We start from the raw sequence: 26,518 nt of genomic DNA on the forward strand, positions 1-26,518 counted from the left end.
TAGATCTTTAATCCATGTTGAGTGGATTTTCGTGTAAGGTGAAAGGTAGGGGTCTTGCTTCATGCTTCTGCATGTGGAAGTCCAGTTTTCCCAGCACCATTTGTTGAGTAGACTGTCCTTGCTTCAGGAATTCATTTTAGATGCTTGATCAAATATAAGCTGGCTGTAGATGTTTGGATTGATTTCTGGTGTTTCTGTTCTGTTCCATTGGTTTATCCATCTGTTTCTGTCACCTTTTCCTTTCTTTTGTGCTTTAAAATATATGTGCTGATCATTAGTTTGTGAAGATATAAAAATCAAAGATGATAACAGCTATCAGTGTTGTTTCAAATATTGTTCTGAGCACTTCTGTTTGAAATGTGTGTGCTGTTGACTCGAATATAACTGAATTAGTATGCTGTGAGTGATTGTTGGCTTTGGGGCCAGGAATTTTAAATATATATTGTTTATCTAATACCTTAATTGAAATTTTTATGTTTCAAAATACTTTATAACAGCTTGCTGTTCCTTCTTTGTAACTATAGTCATATCAACAAGAACTCTTGGCTGGTTGATTAGATATGTCAAAAACTTAGTCTTATGTGCAACTTTATTGCAGTCCACATGGGTAAATATAATTACCGTGATTTTAAAGTTGGAAAAAAAATTTGTAAACATTCAGGGTGCTAGTAACACAACCTTATTTTTTTTTCTTTTGGCCTTAGGTTGCAAGACCTCTTCCAGCAGGAAAAGGGTAGAAAGCGACCTTCAGTTCCTCCAAGTCCTGGTAGGCTGAGACAAGGAGAAGAAAACAAGGTAGAGAAATGGGGTCTTGTCTTTATTCCCTAATACAAATATGGTTCTATTTATAACATTTTGAAGTGGTGGGTTAATACATAGTTTATTAATATCAAATAGGACTTTCCTTGAAAGTTGTGAGGGTTTCAAAGAGTTATATCCTGGAGTACTTTTATATCCTAGAGTAAAATCAAATGACAGTTCATTTGAAATATTTATAATACTTACAATTCATTTGAAATATTTGTTAGTAAAGAAAAAAATAGTCTACTGGCATCACTGAGGATAGTATCACAGTGCAGTGACAGCAAGTGCTGCAAAGGAGTAGATGTGGATGTGCTGAATATATAGTAAGAGTCTTCATTTATTTTACTGTGCAATTTTGGGTGTTGTTTATCTCTGTGCTTAAAAGAAAAACTCTTAAGGTGTCTGAACTGAGCAAGTTCTATGGTTCGATTTAATTAGATTCTTTTTTAGTTATATTTGTTTTCTCTTTCTGAGCAACAGAGTACCAGAAACCTAGTGTTCAAAACAACAAATTTTATTATTATTTTATTGTTTCATAATTTCCGTGAGTCAGATCTGAGATACATGGCTGGATTAATCAAGGAGTTAGTCTTATCTAAGACTCACGGTCTTCTTCCAACCGTACTATCATGGTTGAAAGAATTTGGTTCTTATTAGTTGGACTGAGGTCCCTGTTTTTGCTGAGTGGTGATCAAAAGCCATTCTTTTGTTTTCCTTCTTAAATTTTTTTAAATTTATTTTTTATTCATTTAAAAGAGAGGGAGGGGAGGTGGGAGGGAGGGAGAGAGAGCGATAGCGAGCGAGAAAGAGGAGAGAGAGATACCTGCCATCTGCTGATTCACTTCCAAATGCCCACAAAATCTGGAGCTGGACCAGGCTAAAGCCTGGGACCCAAATACTTGAGCCACCACTTACTGTGTCCTTTCTCACCCTTGCCCCCGAGTATGTATCACTAGGAAGCTGGACTCTGGATCAGAGCCTGGGCTTGAACCCGGGTGTACTGATACGGAATGTGGGTGTCTCAAGCAGTGTCCTAACTGCTACATCAGATGTCTGCCGCCTAGAAGCCATTCTTAACTCTTAGAGGCTGCTTGCATTCTGTGAAATTTGCTCTTCTCCATCTTCAAAGCCTGTGAATAGTGTGTTGAATCCTTCAATTTCAAATCACATAACTTCATCTGTTTCTGATCTATAAAAGCTGATTTACTGATGTGATTACTTCAGGCCCAACTGTATAACTTCTTCATTTTGAGGACAGCTGATTTGGAACTGATTTTACATCAGTAAAATCCCTTTGCAGCAGTACCTAAATTAGTGTTTGAAGTTGGGAGAAGCCTCATACACGTCAGATGCTGGGAATCTTAGGGTCATTTTAGAATTCTGCCTGTCACTCTGACCATACTTGTATATTGCATGACTTGTTGGTTGAGTAGTATCCATTGTGTATATCTACCATGTTTTCTTTATCCCTTCATCAGTGTCTTGACAGATTGTTTTCATTTCTTGGCTGTTGGAGGGAATAGTGCTACAATTAACATGGAAGCTCAGATAACTCTTCCTTATCCTGATTTCATTTCCTTTGGATATATACTCCATGTGAGATTACTGAATCATATGGTAGTTCCAGTTTTAATTTTTTGAGGAACCTCCATACTGTTTTCCATAATGACTGTTGATAAATGTTCTTGAGTGCTATGTGTTAGATACTGTTCTAGGTTATAAGGCATATGATTCTGAACAAAGACCAGTTGCTGTTCCCATGGAACATTTGAGATGACAGTAAGCATATGAACCAATAAACATTTAAAGCAACAAATATAAAATTGCCAAGAAGAAAAAAAAATAAGTATTGCTGAGGGTGTGGCTCAGTGGTGATGGGAGTAGCATAGAGTGGCTGAGGAGGTTATCTCTAATTTGGAGAACTTTAATCAAAGAACTACAGGAGTTTATAGTCATTCTAGGTATATCTTGAAGAGGTTCAGTGGATAATCATAGATTACTAGGTTTAATAGGTAATCCTAAGTGTTCTTACATGCTCTCATGCTAAGAAGTGAGCCATGGTTTAGAACAGTATTCCCATTATGTGGTTCAAGGATTCCAGAAAGTCTTTATTAAATACATAAACCTGATATGACCAGATGAATATTAAAGGTATTTGTGAGGATGTAAAACAGTGCAACTTTTTTGTAATTTTGGAAAATAGGTATTGTTTTATTAAATACATAAGTTGTTTATGTTATCATGTGATAGGTTTATTTTTAAAATAATAAATGCAAACTTTTAACTTTAATTTGTAATAAGGTAACAAAAACTATTTTAAATTAGCAAGGGAGTTCTTAATGATTTCTAAGATTATGACTGGGTCCTAAGACTAAGGTTCAAGATTTACCAAGCTGAAAAAAATTTTTCAAAGTGATTTTAGTGTTTTCTCAAGAATAAAGTACTTACTTATCTATAGATCAGTGCAATGGATGCATCTCCCCGGAATATTTCTCCAGGACTTCAAAATGGAGAAAAAGGTTGGTCTTTGAATCTTGTGATCACATACCATTAGATTTAAGGAAAGTTCTTAATGTATATTTAACTGCTCATTTTTGAACGTTTTTCTTCCTGATGCAGTTGTTAATAGTCTTTGCCTTTCTGTAGAAAATTTATAACTGTATTAACCTAAGATTATCATATAGTATGATATGTTACAAGAAGATAAATTAGGATATAGGTATATGAAATGCAGAGAGGGTGGTTCTTAGAGGAAGAAGAAACAGAAAAACAGAAATGGAATTTCTGTTTTGCTTATTTCAAAGTCAGTCCCCAGGTTTAATTGCAAAACTCTTATGTTGCTTAATTTTTTTTACAAAAGATGTATTTATTCATTTGAAAGTTGGAATTAATAGAGACAGAGGGAAAGACTGAGAGAGAAATCTTCCATCCTCAGGTTCACTCCCTAGATGGCTGCAATAACTAGTGCTGGGCCAGGCTGAAGCCAGGAGATAGGAGCTTCATCCAGGTTTCCCACATAGGTGGCAGAGGGCTCAGGTACTTGCGCCATCTTCTGCTGCTTTCCCAGGTTATTAGCAGAGAGCTGGTTTGGAAATGGAGCAGCTGGGACTTGAACTGTAACCTATATGGGATGCTGGCTTCATAGGCAGTGACTTTACTATGCCACGATGCTGGTGCCTAGCTTAATTTTTTTAATGCCAGTACAATCTTTTCAAAACATAAGATGTCTTTCATAGAATTCCATTGAATTACTTGCTACCATCATAGAAACTCTGTGGACAGTCTTTATAGAATAAAAGATAAACTCATAATTCTTGTTATTTTTCTATTATAATTTAATGTCTTCTCATCCACAAAATGAGCCTATAGCTTTTCCCACAATATACTAATTTAATTTTCTATTGTACTGAAAAGCTAGTATTTAGATAAGCATTCTGGTACAATGTAAAGAGTGTTATTAGACTTGGTTGCCAGTCTCCATACTGCCAGCAAAATTTGTTTGTGGTCAAGTCATAATGTCTTTGTAGATTTTTGTGGACATTTTTATGACATGAGCTATATGACCTATCATCTTTGAAAGCTAAAATTATGCTTCAGAAAGTATAAATATAAGTTGACACTGTTAAAACATTAGCATTAGATAGAAAGCGATTTACTGTTTCTAAATGACTTATTTAAGATTGTGCTTTTCTTTAGAGGATCGGTTCTTAACAACCTTGTCTAGCCAGAGCTCCACCAGTTCTACTCATCTGCAGTTGCCCACTCCCCCTGAAGTTATTTCTGAGCCATCCATGGGAGGACCCTCTGAACTGGACACAGCTAGCAGTTCTGAAGGTACAGTTAAAGTCACTTTTACCATATTTCATTGAACCTAAGGCTGAAAGATGTATCTTTGGCTTGTATGTTTCTCCAAGACAGAAGAACACTGCTAATTGTTTGACAGATGCTTTCTTATCCTTTAGAATTTTTTCTGTTTGATATTTATTGAAAGTGCTTTTTTAGGTGTAGTATTTTATTTAATCACTATTCCTTTAGTTGCACTATTTGACATGTTAATACATCCGGAAAAAAAATCATTGAGCTTCATCTACCTCTGGCAGTCTTACTTTCTTGAGTCCCATAAAGCGTGTGGTTACTGCTTTGTAAGAAAATAAGAGATTGTAATCATTTCTTCAACAACAAAACATGGCTTCATAATAGCAGATTCATGCCTTGTTTCTTTATTTCCTTGCTTTCTGTATAAACTCTAACTACTAAATTACAGTGTTAACTTTAAAATTACTGCTGTTATCAGGTGTAATAGCCACAGTACACATAACTGAACAAATTGACAGGTGAGTAGCTGTGAATAAGTTATGTGTGATCAGGAAGCAATTTGATCATAGTTGATGCCTTACTCCTTGGATGGTTTGAAGCTGTTGACTGTGGGTTGATCTCAATTTCAGATGTGATAAAATATAAAAAGAAAATTAAATGTCCCTAAGAGTCACTTTTTGTAAATAAGAAATTTGAACTCATAGTTGGTAATTATGGTGTGTTAATGTCTGTGTTTCTAAAAGGAAAAGAAATAAATTTGACTCTTTATATTTTTTATTCTACATTAATATTAGTATATAAGTAGACTACTTTTCATCCTAGATGTGTTTGATGGACATTTGCTGGGATCCACGGACAGCCAGGTTAAGGAAAAGTCAACCATGAAAGCCATCTTTGCAAATTTGCTTCCAGGAAATAGCTATAATCCTATTCCATTTCCTTTGTAAGTATTATAAAATCTAGTGGCTATTGAGTGGTTTTATTTTGTCTTAGTTAATTAAAAAACTCTCTTTAGCCTTATTTCTGCACATTTAAACATGTTTGTCTACATGTATATATTTCTCATTCTTAAGTTCCGTCTAGTAAAGAGATAGCTTTTGATACATGGTTTGTAGAACACATAATTATTAAATGGTAGGTGAATGGATGAAAAAAACATTGCTTAATGGAAACAATTATATATATATATTTTTTTTTTCCTGATACTCTGCTGTTCTTCCATTAGTTTCATAATCCTAAAAACATATTGCTGGTTGTATAGGAGGTTAATTTTACTGGCCAAATAATTTACTGGGATGTGTCACTCTTCTAGCAGTGTTGATAAGTTGCATAAAAGTTTTTGTGGTCTTTGTTGTACTGGGCTTACTCAGATTGGGAAAGAATATAGGGAGTCTCTGAAAGTTTGTTTTTCTTCCACTGGTTGACCTGTGTGGCCATGAAATATTGCTTTTGTTACGGTTGTACAAGTAAATCCAAAAGGTGGACATTTGTTAGTAAGAACTTTTATTTATTTTTAACTGGCTTATGTTAGTCAATATTTACACTTTTATTTATTGCCTGCTGTAGTATCCCAAGATATAGAAAAGGACTCATAAGGAAAAATCACTACTCTTAGTAGTTCCTAATCATGGTGATGAGACAAGCAGACTCACAGTATAGTATGTGATATGTTGGTTAATAGTAATATGTAAAAGATCCTTGTTTTTTCAGCTTAAGACCTAGATGTCTCAGTGTCTTGAATGGATTGTGATTCCTCCTATTTTATACTCTTTGTTCATGCTGTCATCTTCTTTCTGTATCATTAAGTCCTATTCTTTGTCAGGAAAACTTTTCTAGACTCTCTCCCTAACCCAGTCCCTGACCAGATTAGGTTTCTTTCAGGCTGCTATAATAATTAAATGTAGACTAAATGGCTTAAAAACAACCAAAATTTATTTTTCACGGTTGAGATCAGGGTGCCAGCATGGTTGGGTTCTGGTAAAGAACCTCTCTTGATTATAGATTGCTATCTTCTCTCTGTATCCTGACACGGTAGGAAAAGGGCTAGAGAACTCTTTCAGGTCTCTCTTATAAGGTCTTGAGGAGTCTGTCCTCATGACCTAAATTACCTCACAAAGGCCTCACCTCCTAATACCATCATGTTGGGGGTTAGGATTTTGACATACAATTTTTTGGGAGAGTAGAACTTTGTATCCCATAATATTTCCCTCATAGTACTTATCACAGTGAGTGGTTATATTTATTTGTAGGATTGTTTCTTTACCCCACTTTACTATAAACTCTACAATGCCTATTTTTTTCACCATCATGTTATTAACTACTCACACATGTAAATGGTTAGTAGTGTTTTCTCTGCATCTCCCTGGCACATATGTATCTGTCTTACTAAGTAAGTGGCACCTAAATAAAATGAATAACTGTATGTAATAGTGCCTTGGACAATTAGGGTAGACTTAAGTGAGCAAAATTTTGGTTGAGATGACATTACTATTGAGTTTCCATGTGATAATAGTAGAATGGCTGTACTATATTATTTATTGTTGGGCTAGTAGTATGTCTTTACAGTTTCTAGAAGATATTTTGTAAAACACAAAATATTTTAGACTTCTGTTCATTACAAATTCTTTTGGGCATTAACATGGCCAGAGTCTTGGCAGAATGGAAAGCTTTGTTTGGAGTAACTCTTTCAGGACCTTCTAATTTGAAACCTCAGTCTGATAATTTCCTAATTGCCTTAAACTTTTTTCTCTTGATGTTCTTTTGTTGCTGTTTTAAGTTCTTAGCACCTGTTCACATTTTGGCTTATTTAATTATTTTCTTATTGTGTAGGATTTAATTAACTTAAAATTGTTCTCTGTGACTTACTTAATACTAGTTAATGGATTTTATATGTGATTTTGCACTAATTTTATTTATGTACTTTAAACATTTGAACAGTGATCCAGACAAACATTATCTAATGTATGAACATGAGCGGGTACCCATTGCAGTCTGTGAGAAAGAACCCAGCTCCATCATTGCTTTTGCTCTCAGGTATTATCCATGGGACTTTTCTACTTGTGGTTGTATCTGTGTATTTTATATATGTCTATTTTTTAAGATAGTTTATTTTTTAGAAGGCTTTTATTTAATGAATACAAATTTAATATGTACAGCTTTTAGGAATATAGTAGTTCTTTTCCCCCATTCCTGCCCTCCCACCCCTACTCCCATCCCACCTCCTACTCCCTCTCCCATCTCATTCTTCATTAAGGTTCATTTTTAATTGACTTTATGTACAGAAGACCAACTCTATACTAAGTAAAGATTTCAACAGTTTGCACCCAAACAGACACACAAAGTATAAAGTACAGTTTGAAGACAAGTTTTACTGTTAATTCTCATAGTATACCTCATTAAGGACAGAGGTCCTATATGGGAAGTAAGTACACAGTGACTCCTGTTGTTGATTTGACAATTAACACTCTTATTTTTGACATCAGTGACCACCTGATGCTCTTGACATGAGCTGACAAAGCTATGGAAGCCTTTTGAATTCACAAACTCTGTTACTATTTAGTCAGGGCCATATGCAAAATGGAAGTTCTCTGTTCCCTTCAGAGAAAAGTACATCCTTCTTTGATGGCCACTTCTTTCCATGGGATCTTACTCATAGAGATCCTTCCATGCAGAACATTTTTTGCCACTATGTCTTGGCTTTCCATTCCTGAAATGCTCTCATGGGCTTTTCAGCCAGATCTGAATGCCTTAGGGACTGATTCTGAGGTCAGAGTGCTTTTTAGGGTGTTTGTCATTCTATAAGTCTGCTGTGTGGACTGGTTCCCATGTTGGAACTTTCCTTTTTAATTCTATCTTCTGTTATTACCAGACACTTGGTCTTATTTATGTGATCCCTTTGACACTTTATCCTATCTATATGATCAATCCCACACTTAATATGATCACTTTATCACATAAGATGGGATTAGTACCATCTAGCTTAATGGCATTTGGAGTCCCATGGCAAGTTTTTTGCTTCACCCTTAGGGGTAAGTCCGTGAGAATGTGTGCTGAACTGTACAGCTCCTCCCTCTCTCATTCCCACTCTTATTTTTAACTGGGATCTATTTTCAGTTGTTATGTATGTCTATTAATCACCTTATTTTGGAAATCTTTCACATAAAATAAAGCAAAAATGACTGAATATAAACAAAATATATTTTTTAGCACAATAGCCTATTCTCTTTGTACCTGAAAACCTTCTCTTAACCAAAATAATGGGGGATTGGGTGATTCATAAGCAAGCTCCAAATAATAACCTTGAATAGGCAAATTATTTATTAATCCTTGAGTCCATTCTCTGTATTATAATTTGAATTCTTTGTATCCCTTTCTTTGATTTACTTATTGATATAGTACTGAGAACACACCAACTTTTGTTACCTTTTTTGTACTTTTTACTATTTGTACTTTTTTACTCCTGTTTTCCACACATGTGAGGTAAAATTTTCCTATTTAATGCCATTCCTATGCCTTATTTTGTAGACATTTTTAACTTTTTGATTTACATAATTATGTGTTTAAAAGAAGTATCTTGATTTGACATTATTTATAAATTAATGTTAAAAATAATGTAACTTTTTAGTCTTAATGTCTTGGCAGTGATTGAACTTAGTTTAAGTAGAATCCAAGATGTTTAATTAAAACATTTTTTTCTGTTGGAAGACATTAAAATTTTTAAGTTTTCTTTTTAGATATTTTTTTAAGGAATCTGTTTATTTAACAACTATTCAGTGTTTGCAAAATATTCTATGTTAGGTGTGCGATCTGCAGTGGTAAACAGGATAGACTTATATGTACTTCTGCCTTTATAGATGGAGCTTAGAGTTTATTGTTTAGATAATGAGAAATTTTTTCCTCTGTAAGATTCCATATGACACACTTTTTATCTTTACCTTTTGGACTTTCTGAAAATGCTGTTTGCTTCTTTTTATACCACTAGGAGCAACTATCCTACTTGAGTATTTAGAAAAACATAATGTAGTTGTCCACTGGTATCTGCAGAGTTGGTTCCAGAACCCCTTGTAATACCAAAAAATCCATGGATACTCAATACCTTTGTATAAAATGATGTAGTATTTGCATATAACCTATGTACAAAAATACTGAAAATTATCTCTAGATTATTTATAATAACTGATACAACATAAATATAGTGTAAATACTTGTTATATTGTATTGTTTAGGGAATAATGATAAGAAAAAATAGTCTATACATGTTCAGTACAGATGAAATTTTTTTTTAATGTTTCTGATCTGCAGTTGATTGAATGGTGTAGAACCTGTGGTTACAGAGTGCTGAATGTTCATCCTAACATGCTTTTCTTTTTCCATGACATTTGATTTATCTAAAACAGGGCTCTCAGGCTTCTAGTCTGGGAGTCAGATCTTTGGAAGTTAATAGAACACTACCTAAAAACTTCTTTCTTTAAGTTTAGTACTTTTAAATAGAAAAGTACTTTTAAGTTTTTAAATTCTCTATTGTACTAAACCCTGAGGTTTCATACTTTTAAATCAGCTGTTCAATCTCGGAAGTCATATGATTTAAATGTTAGTAAGTAGGTTTTTTGGTTATTGTTGAGGATATTGATATTGGATGATGAGTCAATGGATTGTATTTTCTGTGAAGACATTAGACTTCCTCCTGAAGCCTCTACTTGATCACTTTTGTTAGTTAACCCATATAAATATATTTGGTTCGTTCTGGACACTTATACTGATTGTATTATTGTAATTCAAACTTATTCTAAAGCATATGTTTTACTTATTTTTAAAGAAGGGTTTGATGTTAAATATTTTTCAAACTATTTCTGCCCTAAGTTGCAAAGAATACCGAAATGCCTTAGAAGAATTGTCTAAAGCAACTCTATGGAACAGTGTTGAAGAAGGGCTTCCAACAAACAGGTGATTGTTGACTCAGTAGACTATTGTAATTTAGTTATGGTGTCATTTTTTATGTTTGTACTTCAGTTTTACTATAGCATATCATTGGTATAAAAATTTCAAGGATCCATATAATGTGTGCGTGTGTTTGTGTGTGTATAGTATATGTATATATATATATTACAATTTTAATTTATTTGAGAGAGTGAGAGAATTCCCATTTGCTGGTTCATTTCCCAAATGCCCCGGCTGAGACTGAGGCTAGACGCCAGGAACTCAATGCAGGTCTCCTATGTGGGTGGCCAGAACCCAGTCTATTTTACCATCACTACTGCTTCTCAGGATCTGCATTGACAGGAAGCTGGAACCAGGAGTCAGGGCTAGGAATCAGCCCCAGAGACTTCAAATGGGATGGTGATGTCTTAACCTCTAGGACATATACCTGCCTTAATGACACTCAAATTTTCATCAATAATTGAGATAACAAAATGCAAGTTTAGCAACCAAGATGTTAACTAATTGTTTAGGGTACTGTTTTCTGATAATTGCCATAACAGTTAATGTATAAGTATGTTACATATTTAAATTTTGAACATTTTTGAAAAGAATGAGAAAAATATTGTTTTCATTTTAAAAAATAAGGCTAGGCATTTGGCTTAGTAGTTAAACTAAGATAGTTTAAAATATAATATTTATATTATCTATATAAATCTATATTAGCATATATAACATATAATATAATATAATTAATATAATATATATCCCATATAATAAAAGAGCTTGAGTTCAAATCCTAGCTCTGTTCCCTATTCCATTAAAAGTGCATTCATGTTAATGCACTCTCTGGGAGATAGCAGGTGATGGCTCAAGTAGTTGGGTTCTTGACATCCACATGGGAGCCCTGGATTGGATTCCCAGCTTCTGGCTTTGGTGTGGCCCATCCCTGGCTGTTGCACACATCTGGGGAGTGAATCAGTGGAATGTAATTATCTGTTTCTACGTGTCTCTCTTTCTCAGTGCTTCTGTGCCTACCCCCCAAAAAAAAGGTAACTTATGAAATTAATAAGCTATTGCTTTCTTTCTAGCTTAAAGAATTTGTGAATTTTCTGTAATAACTAAATATCCCAGTAGTAAAAGTGACAATATCCTAAACCAGTTCTTTTCACGTGCTCAGTAATTGAGACAGTTAGACAGAAATCATCATGAGGTCATTATTACTAGAAAATGGATTTTCCAACTTTACTAACATGGTGACTAGCATGAGGAAAATGAAATTGGTATTTTCTGTAATTGTTTGACTTAAAAAGATGCTGATATAACTCTAATAGACTAGGGGAAAATATTATAAAAGTTTATGCTTTCTTAAATTTTTCAATACATATTTAAATTTGTAACATTTTACTTTATTTTTATAGCACTTAAGTCTAATAAAAATTTCAAGACTTTTTCTTCTATGTTCTAATCTGTTTTTATGTAAATTTTGAATCAGATGATATTGTGTATAGGGTGAGGTAGAGAATAAATTAGTGTAGGAATCAGAATACTTGTTACATTCTATCTAAATAGTATAAAGCTAATTTGTCCTTTCTTTTTCATTTTAGTACTTTAGACAGCAGACCAAAGAGTAGCAGCCCTATTAGATTACCTGAAATCAGTGGAGGACAGACAAACCGTACCACAGAGGCAGAACCACAGCCAAGTAAGATTACAAATGGAAAAGTGTTTATGATTAGTTTTACTTATGAGTATGGTGTGAAGAAGAAAGCACATTAAATAAGAAATGCCATTTGGCAAAGATTTATTATTTCTGATCTTTGAAATGGATTTAAACATTTTTGTTTATTTGTTTAGATGTTTTGTTTTTCTTTTTTGATTCTTATCTTAGATGTAAGTTCAAGCTACTGAATTTGAAATTCTTTAGAAGCTTCTTGGTGTTTGCAAAAGGGGGATCAACCTTTCTGGAACATTCACTGTAAAATGTACAACCTAGGAAATATAATAGCAACTTACATTTTTTTCTTGGGAGTATGAAAGGAAACTTTCATGTTATCTCCTTTAATCTCAATAATAATTGCATTAGGATTTTTTTTTTTTTTGCATATACTCATTTATCAGAAAAGAAGTTAAAATTTAGATTAAGTGATTTGCTCAAGATTAGACAGTAATGGATCTGGGATTTGAACTTGCATTCTTGAATTTGTCAGAGAAGAACACATTCAGCAAATAGAAAATTCAACTGACTGTAAGGGCTTAAACAAATGAGCATTTCATTTTCTAAAATAACTATGTGTGGAGGTAGGCAGTTGCTGGCATTAGTTCAGCGTCTCAGCATTATTAAGACAATACCAGGATAGTTTATGATTTCTCCTGTTTTCCTTGTGATGATCAGCTCTTTCATGTTTATTTGCATTTGATACAGAAAGAAGGGTGGTGCAAGTTGCACCTGTTTTCTTTCATTGGGAGAGCTTCCCTCCCCTCCCAAACTGTTCCCCACCCATCCCGCCCAGCACATACACACTTCAGTCTCATTGGTTAGATTTAAATCTGTTAGCTACCTTGCAAACCATGATCTATTTCCTGGAGCTTTCCATGTAGCTACTCCCACTGACATTGGAATTCTGCCAGCGAGGAACTAGGTAGAGTAGGTTCTAAGAAATAATAATGTCTGCCATGCTAAGTAAGCACTTGTGATTTTCTGTGGATTTTTTAAATGGTAAATTTACAAGATTAGAATATACATACTAATGATATGACTAATGAAGCTCAAAAACTAGGATTAAAAGTAAAAAGCAAGCTTTAGTAAATTTTTGCCTATTCTATTGTGTTTATGTTTTGAAAGATGCTAAAAGCAAGATTTTATATTTTTATATTTATATTTTTATATTTTCCTGTGTTAGAATGTAGTAACACAAATGATACAAGGAAGTTACCCTTAACTCTGAGTTCTTCTAGCTTGTGAAATTTTTTTGTGTTTTAACTGAATTGCAATATTTTAAAATCTCAACCTTAATTTACTGTTGTTTCTTAAGATATCATCATATCTCTCTTTGAAAAATAGACTTGAAAGACTTTCCAGAAAATTTCTCGCATTTTGGTGTTCAGGTAGTTTCTAGTAAGTTTCTACTACTACGGAACAATAGCATGTGGAATAATAATCTGTGCGAATGAAAGTATCTGCATTATTCAGACTTACTAGCCTCATAATGGTTACTGCTAACAGAGGATTGAGTTGAAAATTTTTATTTTCCCCCTGCAGTGACCTGTACTTAAAATTAATATGTTACCTCTTATTTTTAGCCAAAAAGGCTTCTGGAATGTTGTCCTTCTTCAGAGGGGCAGCAGGGAAAAGCCCTGATCTCTCTTCCCAGAAGAGAGAGACCTTGCGTGGAGCAGATAGTGCTTACTACCAGGTTGGGCAGACGGGCAAGGAGGGGACGGAGAATCAAGGCATTGAGCCTCAAGGTGTGTTAAAGTAGACCAAATGTGCATACTTTAGGCTTTAATTTACTTATTTTAGTTGTTTATGTTTCTGCAGCCTTAAGTAGATAATTCTTATTGCTGAAACCAGAGCATTTCTTGCATCTCATTCTTCAGTGTAGTGGAGTAGAAAAAGCATGGCACTTGGAGCATCCAACTGGTTTCGGATTTCATTGCTATCACTTACTGTGTGGTAGATTCAGAAATCTTTAAGTATTATACCTGTAAAGTGGCAAAAACAGTGTCTTTCACAGTTTACTGGCGATTACGTGGCGTTACATATGTAAAACAACTGTCTCACCATGTATATAGCATATACTCCAGTGTTTTCATTCCACTGTCCCTTCTGATCTTTTCTTTCTTTTCCAGTCCCTATGAGGTTGTGGTTCCTTGTGTCCATGTTTGTTTTGATGTTTAAAAAAAAGCCTATCCAATTGTGTTTGGTTATGGGTTTAGAACACTAGTTGGCAGACAGTGCTGACCTGTTTTTGTAAATAAACTTTATTGGAACAAATGCATACCCATTCACTTAGTCTTGTCTGGTTGCTTTCATATTACATTGAGAATTTGAGTAGTTTTAACTGGATAAAATATTTACTATCTAGCTCTTGACAGAAATAGTTTGGTGACCCCTCAGTTGAACATGAGGTAGTAGTTTAAAAAAAAAAAACAGCAACTACCATAATAAATTTTCCTTAGTAATCAAGATATCTATTTAGTATCTTATAGGCAGCTATTGGGCTATGTAATCCTTGAAATGAGTTCCTTGAAAGACTTTAATGTTTCAAAAAATGATTTTCAAGCCTGAAACTTAGGGAATGATGTGTTCTAGATATTAAGATGTATTATAAATCAACAGTAAATAGGATGTATCTGGCAGATTTGCCATCTAAACCAATGATATTGCCATATAAATCAGTTATATACCAAACATAACTCAGAAATAGAACCTAGTATATTTTATGCATCTATATATAACATATAGAATAGTATAGAATAAAGAAAGCAGTGTAGTCTTTTGGAGAAGTAGTACTTACAGGGGAAAACTGGTCACAAATTGCTTCTTGGCCTTTAGGCTAGGGTCAAGTGAAAACTAGTCATAAAATCTGAATAAAGAAGCCCTGGAAATTCTTGTTTGAAGGGCTGAGTTTATATATTGTTATCATAGGAGTTGATTAAATGTGAGAAAAACTATTCAACTGAATTCTAATTTTTATCAAAATTTCAAAAATATATTTTATTGTAATTGTTTATACAGTTTAATTGTACTCTAATGCTTGATAATGATTTAACTAGTAAATTTTTACTTTTGATAAGCTAATTTTATTGTTATATCAGAGAAAAAAGAAAAGACAATGAGCTATGTAAAACTTTGCCTTTACTAATGATATTGAACCTTTTAGATGAGGTCGATGGAGGAGATACACAAAAGAAACAACTCACAAATCCTCATGTGGAACTTCGTAAGTCTGAAATAATACATTGTCTTGGGGAGAGTGACTAATTGAGGAAACTCTATTATTTGAGACTTCTATCTTCATACCAGATAGATGTCCTGTTATTTGAAATGATATGCTGGTATGAGGTTTATTTAATCTGTAGTTCATAAAATATGAACTAATCCATAAAGAAAAAAGAAATTGAAGTATAGTTTAATTTATGAACTTATACATTTTACTTTATTTGATTTCTAATATTTAAATATTTACATGTTTACTTACTATGTAATCAAGAGCCACAGGAGTCTTGACAAGGCTATATATATATATATATATAGCAGAAATTTATTGTATAGAATATCATATACAGTAAATTTTAAGGTATGAATTAAGAATTGCTATAAAATGCAATGATTCTGAAAATGTAGTAACCAGTGTAAAATTAAAACTGAGTCTTATTTTATGTTTAATTTTTTAAAAAATATGTAAGGGTGATCATATGATCTAATTTCCCCTGGAGATCACATAATAGAACTGTGGCAAACATGGATTTGGATTTAACATGAAAAATGCTTTTATGAAGATACTTAAGTGAGTAGGACATCATAAGGAAAAGATATTTTCTGATTCATAAAAGGTTGCTATTTTTGTTTACAGAATTTTCTGATGCTAATGCCAAGTTTTACTGTCGGCTCTACTACGCGGGAGAGTTTCATAAGATGCGTGAAGTGATTCTGGGCAGCAGTGAGGAAGACTTCATTCGTTCTCTCTCCCACTCATCTCCCTGGCAAGCCCGAGGAGGCAAATCAGGAGCTGCCTTCTATGCGACTGAAGGCAAGTCTTAATCATTTTCCGATTAAGTGGTCTCCATCTTTTTGCCTTGTAATTTATCAATCAGTTAAACTGAGGGAGCATTGTATTATCTATTAGCAAACAAGGTTTTCTGCTTTCTTTTTATGCTTGAAGGGATGTAATAAAATTTTTAAAAGACTATGTACTTTATATGTTTGCAATGAGACTAAGGCATTGATTAATTCCTTATTAAACTCTCTCTAGTTCTGAGTTCTCCAAATATAAGCAGTGACAGGGAACTTTTAGAAAACTCAAAAGGTACCTCAGAAGTAATAAAAGGTAAAAATAGAAATATTTACCGTAAAAAATAGACAGACTAAGTTCTTGCAGAGGTTTACAAAACATGACCATCTATATTTCACATTCTATTCTCTGAATCTACTGAAAGCAAAATTATTTTGAGAAAATGCAAAAGGAGGGGTATTGGTTGATAAGAACTTCATAACTGTGACTTACTAAATTGTTAACAAAGGAGTTTCCAAAATTTCTGCGGTGATTCTAGAAAGTAGATCATGGATTTAGGTATGTTACAGTTAAAAGCAGAGAATACTTGACCCTATAAATCCTTAGGTTCTCTCTCAGATCTTATTACTTAAGACTTTTTTTTTGATCAAAAATTTCACTGTGACATCAGAAAATATCCTTTAAAAACATAAAACAAGCAAATGATTTTGGATCTTTGGCATGATATACTATAGATTACAGTATTTATTGTGACTGAATAAACATTAATTTTCTGCTCCTTAGATGATAGATTCATTTTGAAGCAAATGCCTCGTCTGGAAGTCCAGTCTTTCCTCGACTTTGCCCCACACTACTTCAATTATATTACAAATGCTGTTCAACAAAAGGTAGAAATCCCAAATCTTGGTCTATACTCAAGGTTTACTGGGCTTTTTGACATCCTGAGGGTTAATATTAATGGCAGTTTTCTCCGTGGTTAAGATATGAATAGAACATGACTGGATTTCTGTAATGCTGAAATTTCTTTCTTTCTTTTTTTTTTTGACAGGCAGAGTGGATAGTGAGAGAGAGAGACAGAGAGAAAGGTCTTCCTTTTTGCCGTTGGTTCACCCTCCAATGGCCGCTGCGGCCGGCGCATCTCGCTGATCCGAAGCCAGGAGCCAGGTGCTTCTCCTGGTCTCCCATGCAGGTGCAGGGCCCAAGGACTTGGGCCATCCTCCACTGCCTTCCCGGGCCACAGCAGAGAGCTGGTCTGGAAGAGGGGCAACCGGGATAGAATCCGGTGCCCCAACCGGGACTAGAACCCGGTGTGCCAGCGCCGCAAGGCGGAGGATTAGCCTGTTAAGCTACGGTACCGGCCTTTTTTTTTTTTGACAGGCAGAGTGGATAGTGAAAGAGAGGTCTTTTTTTTTTGACATGAAATTTCAAATATATTTTTCCTGCCTTTGCTGATGAAGAACCAAGTAATCTTCAGAAAGTTGCTTTTAATTAGCCTACAAAAATATAAGGGTAAAATTAAAACATTAAGACTGGATTAAATTAACTGCATACTTAGTAATTTATAGTTTTGCTAACACAGAAATTGAAATCAGTGTTAAAAATTAGTAAATGTCTCATTTTAGCTAGAAATTTCTAGCCTCCTTTAGCTAGAAAGAGAGGAAGCTAATGACTTAAGTTTGTACACTTTGTCATTGTATTGTGAATAACCTCCCTGACCCCTCTAAGATTATGAGGAAGTTATAGAAGTTTTTTTTATAAGTTATGGTTTAATTGCCTGATACTGGATGAAATTACATGTCATAGTAAAGTTTATGAATTTGAGCCATCTGTGAAAGATTATCCCTTGGGAGAATGAGGATCTGTTTTTATTGCCATTGTTGGCTATACCCATTGGGATTCAGAGATCTGAGTTTCTTTCAGGGTCCTCTGGTTGGTTATGTCAAAAGTAAATCATAGATAACCTAGATGTCAGTATAACATTACAAATAAGCCTTTTTGATAAGATTTAATCTTTTCTTGATTAGAGACCTACTGCATTGGCCAAAATTCTTGGAGTTTACAGAATTGGTTATAAGAACTCTCAGAACAATACTGAGAAAAAGTTAGATCTCCTTGTCATGGAAAATCTTTTCTACGGGAGAAAGATGGCACAGGTAAGGATGTTGGACTATGTGTAGCATTTAGCTACTGGAGATCTCTGAACTCTTGAATATAATGACAGTATATGTTTAATTGTCATTACTAGGCCAAATACAACTTTTAACTTGTTGAATGTTAGAGAATAGAGAATTATTATTGTGAACTGGTGCTATCATTTTTAAAAAAATATTTATTTATTTGAAAAGCATAGTTACAGAGAGAAGGAGAGACAGAGAAGGGGTCTTCCATCCCCTGATTTACCCCCAAATGGCTGGGGCTGGGCCAGGCTGAAGCTGGGAGCCAGGAGCTTCCTTCAGGTCTCCCACATGGATGCAGGGTTTGCTCAAGGACTTGTGCCGTGCTCTGCTGCTTTCCCAGGGCATTAGCAGGGAGGTGGATCAGAAGTGGAGCAGCTGGGACTCAAACTAGTTTCCTTATGGGATGCTGGTGCTGCAGGGTTTGTCTTTATGGTACAGTGCTGGCCTTGGTGCTACCATTTAATATATCCAATATTCTAGAATTACAAGATTGGTAGAATAAATCATCAGATGTACTTGCACCATCTCAGTTTTAAAAATGAATTAGTTGCAGAGAAACTAAATACTTCATGAAAATCACTCAGCTATTCCTGGAACTCAAGATGGTAGAACAATGCTCTTTAATGTGCTGATCATTGAACTTTGCAGGCTGTGACAAGATAAGGAGCATGCGGGCTCTTCCTGCAGGGCCCGCACTGTTGGGATGGTGAGGCGACTGCGTTCTTTGATAGGAAGCACCAGAGACAAGTTTCAGTGAACATGTCTGTTTATTAACAATCAGCCACAAGCTTTTAAAGGATGGGCAAAGAGGGGGGCTTAGCTAGTTCAGGGCAACATTAATTCTATAGGATAAAGCTGATATTGGCACTGCTATGCTTCTCTGATCAGCTTAAAGGTCACGTAGCCTATGTAGCCTCCCAGGTGGTCCTTATGGGTCTGGGCCACACCTAGGAGCTGTTTACCTGATTGACAATTATAAGGCCCTTCAGCAGGAAGTGGTGGTGGGGGGAAATTGCCTGGGGCTTCTGCCACTTGCCAGCAGTCAGGTCATAGGGTCCTTCCCAGGAGGCATGATGTGCCATGCCCTCTTACCCTCCTGCATGGGCTAGGCAGGCAGTCTCCCAGCCAACCACATGATCACCTGTAGGAGCTTATGCTAGAAAGTCATTCAGTGCACTGCTTTCATCATTGAGAATTTCTTGCTTTGAGAAAGCATTAGCTGAACCAAATAGTATGCTTAATGATAAACTTGATGTCATTGTGTGTGCAGCATCATATGCAACATTTGGAGCCAGGAACAGCTGACTGACAGTGATCTATAGAATACATTCCAGGTTCTACTTGTTCTCATAATCAAGTCCCCTGACCTTTGAGTACATTATTTTTCCTACCACACAGATATTAGAATTATTATGTTGTTTCTACATTGCCTTGAGTAATTGTAGTTTTTGTATTGAGACTTGAAGTTTCTTAAGACTATTTGTATTTTTTTTAATTTAATTTTTTTTTTTTAATTTGACAGGTAGAGTTATAGACAGTAGAGAGAGAGACAGAAAGGTCTTCCATCTGCTGGTTCACCCCCTAAATGGCCGCTATGGCCGGCGCTGCACCGATCCGAAGCCAGGAGCCAGGTGCTTCTTCCTGGTCTCCCATGTGGGTGCAGGGGCCCAAGCACTTGGGCCATCCTCCACTGCCCTCCCAGGCCATAGCAGAGAACTGGATCTGAAGATGAGCAGCTGGGACTAGAACCTGGTGCCCATACGGGATGCCGGTGCCGTGAGTGGAGGACTAGCCAAGTGAGCCACGGCGCTGGCCCCTGTATCTCTTTTTAAAATGCTACTTTATGATCCAATGATATTTCCTAGTTGCTTGTTAAGGCATCTTTAAGTTGATTACATTAACCTGTATGCTTCTGGAATATATCAGTAATTGAGTCTCTAGCTATTATTTCATGATACAGTTGTATTTTGCATCTCTTTTTTTAAAAAAAAAAAAACAAAACACTGCTGTATGATCCAGTGATATATTTCAGAGTTTGTTGTTATGATTAAGTTGACCAGTGTATTTCTGAGATGTTTCAGTAATTGAGTACGTAGGCATTAATTTCTTGGTGCAATTATATCACCATGCATTTAATTACTTAAATTACAAAGATTAGGATTAAATTTTTTTTAAGTTATTTAATTGAAAGTCAGAGTTACACAGAGAGAAAAGGAGAGGCAGAGAGAGAGGACTTTAATCCGCTAACTCCCCAGATGCTGCAATGGCCAGAGCTTCCCCGATCCGAAGCCAGGAGCCAGGAGCTTCTTCTGGGTCTCCCATGTCAGGGCAGGGGCCTAAGTCCTTGGGCCATCTTCCACTGCTTTGCCAGGCCGTAGCAGAGACTGGATCAGAAGTGGAGCAGCTGGGAATCGAACCGGCACTCATATGGGATGCTAGCACTGCAGGTGGTAGCTCTACCTGCTATGCCACAGTGCTTTCCCCAGGATTAAATTTTAAGATTAAGATTAGAAGTGTTTGTAACGAATTTTAAGATTAAGATTAGAAGTATTTGTATGGCATAGCAGGTAAAGCTGCTGCCTGCAGTGCCAGCATCCCACATGGGTGCCTGTTCGGGTCCCGGCTGCTCCACTTTTGATCCAGCTCTCTGTTATTGCTTGGGAAAGCAGTAGAAGATGGCCCAAGTCCTTGAGCCCCTGCACCGCTTTGGAGACCTGAAAGAAGCTCCTGGCTCCTGACTTCAGATCAGCCCAGTTCCTGCTGTTGCAGCCATCTTGGGAGTGAACCATTGAATGGAAGACCTCTTTCTCTCTCTCTCCCTCTCCTTTTCTCTCTGTGTAACTCTGACTTTCAAGTAAAATAAATAAATCTTAAAAAAAAATAGGAAGTGTTTGTAATGGTAATGACTACAAAAGTCTTTCTGCCTTTTGAATTTAATTATGTTAATTAGCCATTTGTTACAACTGATACATAAATGACAAAGAATTTTCTTTCTGCCAGGTTTTTGATTTGAAGGGTTCACTTAGGAATCGAAATGTAAAAACTGATACTGGGAAAGAGAGTTGTGATGTGGTTTTACTGGATGAAAATCTCTTAAAGATGGTTCGAGACAACCCTCTGTATATTCGTTCACATTCCAAAGCTGTGCTGAGAACCTCAATCCATAGCGACTCCCATTTTCTATCTAGCCACCTCATTATAGATTACTCTTTGCTGGTTGGGCGAGATGATACTACCAATGAACTGGTGGTTGGAATTATAGGTAAGTCATCAAATGTACTCTACTTGTATAGTTCATTACTGGAGCTAGAATAGAACTGTTGAACCTGATGAAGTAAGCTTATTCAGTAATTTCACAGATTTTGATTTGAAATTTCAAAAATAGTGATTTTTCATTCTTGTCCCTTCTATTCAGTTTCCCCACTCCCATTTTCATTATCTTTACCAAAAATATGTGAATTCAAAAAATCATTTATGAATTGAGGACCTGTATGGTAATTTGTCAGGGTCAAGTGAACTAAATGGGGAAACCCTTAACACATGTTATTGTCAGCATTCAGTAAAAGTTTAGTGTCATAGATGTAATAGTCATTGCTATTGTTGTTTACTTTTATTAATTTAGCTTTACTACTGATTTCACCTCTGACCTTTTCCACCCCTAGATTATATTCGAACGTTTACATGGGACAAAAAGCTTGAGATGGTTGTAAAATCAACAGGAATTTTAGGAGGACAAGGTAAGCAGAAATTTCATTTTGTTTATAATTTAAACGTTTCTCATGTATTCCATAGTTAAAATTTAAAAATGAATTAAGTGTAGTTATTTCTGACTTTATCGTCATTTCCAAAATGACCAAATAATAGGAAAATTGTGTGGATGGAGAAATACTTGGTTTAAATTTGTGTTAAAATACCAGAATTTCTCAAAAGATAAGAAAAAAAAATTCAGAGCTTTTGAATAAGAGGTTGTCTTAAGTAATACTTGAAATCATCCAGTTCTCTATGCACTGTCAACCTCATTTGTGCTTTTAGACATCTCTCATGTCTAGGTAAGAACTACTAGTCTGTTAAAATAGAAACTCCTCTTAGGCAGAACTTTGACCCACAGCATGTGGTACAGAGGTTAACCTGACTTGCTCGCTTAAACTGCTCTGGTACATGTGTCTTTATGGCAGATCCTATGAAAAGAAAAGATAGATGCTAAAAAGCCCATGAGAGTTTCTCAGGTGTGGAAAGCCAAGACACTCTGGCAAAAAAAAAAAAAAAAAAAAAAAAAAAAAGGACCTAAATGAGATCTCTGCGAGTGAATCCCAATAGAAAGAATGGGGCCATCAAAGAAGGAGGTACCTTTCTCTGAAGGGAGGAGAGAACTTCCACTTTGACTATGGCCTTGTCTAAATAAGATTGGAGTTTGTGAACTCAACAGGCTTCCATAGCCTTGGCAGCTTATGACAAGAGCCTCGGGTGATTACTGATGTCATAAATAAGAGTGTCAATTGTTAAATCAACAACAGGAGTCACTGTGCACTTACTCCCCATGTAGGATCTCTGTCCTTAATGTGTTGTACTATGAATTAATGGCATAACTAGTACTCAGACTAGATACTTTGTGTATCTGTGGGTGCAAACTGTTGAAATCTTTACTTAGTATATACTAAGTTGATCTTCTGTATATAAAGATAATTGAAAATGAATCTTGATGTGAATGGGATGGGAGAGGGAGTGGGAGATGGGATGGTTGTGGGTGGGAGGGAGCTTATGTGGAGGGGAAGCTGCTATAATCCAAAAGTTGTACTTTGGAAATTTTTATTTATTAAATAAAAGTTGAAAAAAAGAGAAAAGATAGATGAAGGCAGTTGGCTAATCAATTATATAACAAGTACCTTCTCCCTTCTCTTTCATAATCATAGGTAAAATGCCAACTGTGGTATCTCCAGAGTTGTATAGGACTAGGTTTTGTGAAGCAATGGACAAGTACTTCCTGATGGTGCCAGACCACTGGACAGGCTTGGATCTGAATTGCTGAAATCAAGCACATAGTTTGAAGTGGACTATGAAGGAAGGGGGCGAGGATCAAAAATAAGCTACTTTTTGTTTCTTCATCACATTCACCACTGTATGCAAAGTGTTTCAGTTCTGCAGCCCTTTAGACTGTCCACAACTGTGGCGTAAAAACTCTAGGACCTTGTACTTTTTGATACCTGTGAGTTCACTGTCTGAAGGTTGGGAAGGTGCATGAGCAGTTTCTTAGCTAAGCTGGAATACAGACACATTGAAGAAAGAGCTAAGGTCAGAGATGAGTGAATATATTGAAACATCAGTTGTCATGTTTGCTAATCACTTAATCCTTTTAAGAAGAAATAGCTCAGATTGTGACTTTCTTGACCTCACATTTGACATATTCTTTTCTTAGAAAGCATTTGTAGTGCTGTTGAGTGTGCTGTTTCAAATATAATAATAACATTCAGAGGAGAATTCTGATTTATTCCATTAATGGCCAGTAAAGCAAGTTGACACTTATTATTTTATTGAAGAATTAACTTAAAGCAGGAAATCTGACATTTTCTGTATCTTCCCAGCTTTCTTTGCTTTTGAGTGTTTGTTTTTAAAATTTTGCCTTCTCTGTGAGTGACAGGAGGCTACAGACATTAACTTTAAGCCCTTTTTGGAGCTATTTTTACAGCTTGTTGAAAACTTTTGTATAATTAATATGTTAAACTATACATATTTGCATACACTCACATCCTGTTTTTTTCCTCCCTGTGTTAAGGGGAACATAATAATCATTAGTAAATGAACCTGCAGTCACCAACTACCTAATAGAAGAATTATTAATGAAGGATTTTCTTAGATGTAAAAAATAAATTAGATCTAATCCAAGAAATTGAACAGGAAGGAAACAGTTGATTATTTTTTATAGAGGTAAAGTATCTCTTTCAATATAACCAGTCATTTGAGTAGCATTTATAATATTGAAAAGTTTCCAGTGTGGATATTTTTGTTTTCTGACTTTCTCTACACTGGCCAATTCTGCTGCTATTGAGAAATATTAAGAGATAAAGTCATTCTTAGTAAAGAACTTCTTGTCAGCGTTTTGTTTGAACAGAAGTACTAAACTTTAATGAAATGGTGTAAGCAGCCTCACAGTTCTTCTTCCTGATTCCTTTGTGTAACAAGGATAGTTTAGGAATTTTTTAAAGTTGTAAGGATTCCACTCTTCAGACTTTGTGTAATGTACCACTGCACATTTATTTTCACGTAATATGAAAAAAATCTGGCTGTATTGTTACTCAAAGTCTAATAATAAGTACATGAAATAGGAACATTTTGGAAGGTTTGCTTTAGATAATGACAGCAGTGGTGTGGTATTTGGTGCTGATTAAAAACATGGTTTATTTTGAACTGGAAGCAAGTTGACCAAGAACTTATATCTGATCTCATGAGAAGCTCCCTTCCCACTACTCCTGTTTTAAACATACGTATGTGCGTTTTGATGATACACAAAAAACTGATCATTTTAGTTAGGTGAGAGATATGTAGGCTGTTATTAACGTCTTATGTGTCCTGGAACAATGGAGTTTGTGTCTGATTTGAAATGCCAGCACTGTTTTATCTCTGTTCATTTTCTTTGCAGATACTTAGGGTTATTTATCATGTCCATTTCCTGTACCTCTTGTTCATTAATACTTCTTTAAAGTAGAAGTAGAAGATGTCTTCCACCTACCTATAATCAGATTGAATCTTTAATTTCAATAACATGTTTATAGCTGAAATACTCCATGGAAATAGCTCCCAACAATAATATGGCATATTAATTTTGTTTTCTTTGCCCATGACTTGAAAAGCTATTTTTTTAAGGTACTGCTGCCTCTTAGGTAATTTGCGAGTTAAAAAATATTCCAATATAATACATTCTGAAGCAAGAGTTGCTATTTTACAAGGGTGATTTGTCCTTTTAAATTAATTTTTGGCTGTATTAGTGAAGGGGAAGTTAAAATTTAATGATTTGTTTTGGGAGGTAGAACTGTAAGCTTGGTACCTTGCTACTCTTATTTAGGCCACTACCATGTATATATGGCATTTCAAATATTGTGCTAGTCCTTGTTAAGCATTGAATGATTATTTTCTCTCTTGGTTTCCCTTTCAAGGCCTAGTGAACATTAATGCTGAAAAGTTAAGAATGAGGAAGAAATCTTAATCCTTCCTTCCTTAGAATGTAATATAAATCCTGATAGCATGAAAAAATTGTCAACATGTTGTTTCATTTAAAAATCTTATAGATAATTGAAGTTTTTTTGATACCATTGAAACTAAAAAAATGGATTTACTTTTTTCTTACCCTGATCTAAGACAAATAAGGGGAAACTGTTACAAGCCCTTTTATAGCTTATTGAATACTTTAAATTTATAAATATTCAAAATTTCTTATAAAATGTCTTACTTTATAATTTTTTCCTTGATTCAGCAGTGAATGATTTTCTAGCTTTGGGTTTTATTGGGTTTTGTAAATAGTAGGGTCATACTGGCATCAGCTTTTATGATGGCTTTGTGGCCATCAGCTTTTTGGCAGTTTACTCATAAGCTATGGGCTTGTATAAAACTGCCAAATAAAGTAAACTACCTGTAAAAAAATTTGCTTAACTTGAAGAGTCAGAATTATTGTGAATGAGCCTGATGGTCAAACAATCAGCCCATTCATTTTTCCTCAAGTGTTAACATAATAACTTCCACAGTATTCAAACCAATTAGTGCAATGCCTTTTGTTTTTGTCACACAGGTGCAGTGTATTATAGGAACAATAAAATTACAATCATGAGTAGTTTTATTAATATTGCTGTGTCAGTTTTGTAAATAAAAATGTACATTATTTCTTTCAGTGGGTTGAATTTTAAGCCAGAGAAATGACATTGTAAATCATAGTTGCCTCTTTTAATTTAATATGAAAAACTCAACTAACAATATTGAAAGTACTTAATGTATTATATTGTATATATTTCTCTACTTTAGTTTCAGCTGTTTTATATGACTGACATGTTATTTAAGAGATAACTGCCTTGATCTTTTAGA

General features: G+C 35.0%; 1 protein-coding gene across 9 annotated transcripts in view; it reads left to right on the forward strand.

Moving 5' to 3' along the window:
* The window catches only part of PIKFYVE (phosphoinositide kinase, FYVE-type zinc finger containing), a 99,538-nt gene extending 73,020 nt beyond the window's left edge, over positions 1-26,518 (forward strand). For 8 of the 9 annotated variants that reach the window (XM_062190634.1, XM_062190618.1, XM_062190652.1 and 5 more), the window contains 15 exons: positions 705-795; positions 3,263-3,323; positions 4,501-4,638; positions 5,443-5,563; positions 7,558-7,653; positions 10,480-10,563; positions 12,144-12,241; positions 13,840-14,004; positions 15,423-15,482; positions 16,116-16,292; positions 17,058-17,161; positions 18,299-18,427; positions 21,452-21,713; positions 22,114-22,188; positions 23,362-26,518. In XM_062190634.1, coding sequence (XP_062046618.1) covers positions 705-795; positions 3,263-3,323; positions 4,501-4,638; positions 5,443-5,563; positions 7,558-7,653; positions 10,480-10,563; positions 12,144-12,241; positions 13,840-14,004; positions 15,423-15,482; positions 16,116-16,292; positions 17,058-17,161; positions 18,299-18,427; positions 21,452-21,713; positions 22,114-22,188; positions 23,362-23,477 — 1,777 coding nt within the window. In that variant the 3' untranslated portion in view covers positions 23,478-26,518. The remainder of the gene's footprint in view (positions 1-704; positions 796-3,262; positions 3,324-4,500; positions 4,639-5,442; positions 5,564-7,557; positions 7,654-10,479; positions 10,564-12,143; positions 12,242-13,839; positions 14,005-15,422; positions 15,483-16,115; positions 16,293-17,057; positions 17,162-18,298; positions 18,428-21,451; positions 21,714-22,113; positions 22,189-23,361) is intronic. The other variant, XM_062190670.1, reaches the window with a different exon arrangement.

This window comes from Lepus europaeus, chromosome 1, assembly GCF_033115175.1.
Source record: "Lepus europaeus isolate LE1 chromosome 1, mLepTim1.pri, whole genome shotgun sequence".
Classification (NCBI taxonomy): domain Eukaryota; kingdom Metazoa; phylum Chordata; class Mammalia; order Lagomorpha; family Leporidae; genus Lepus; species Lepus europaeus.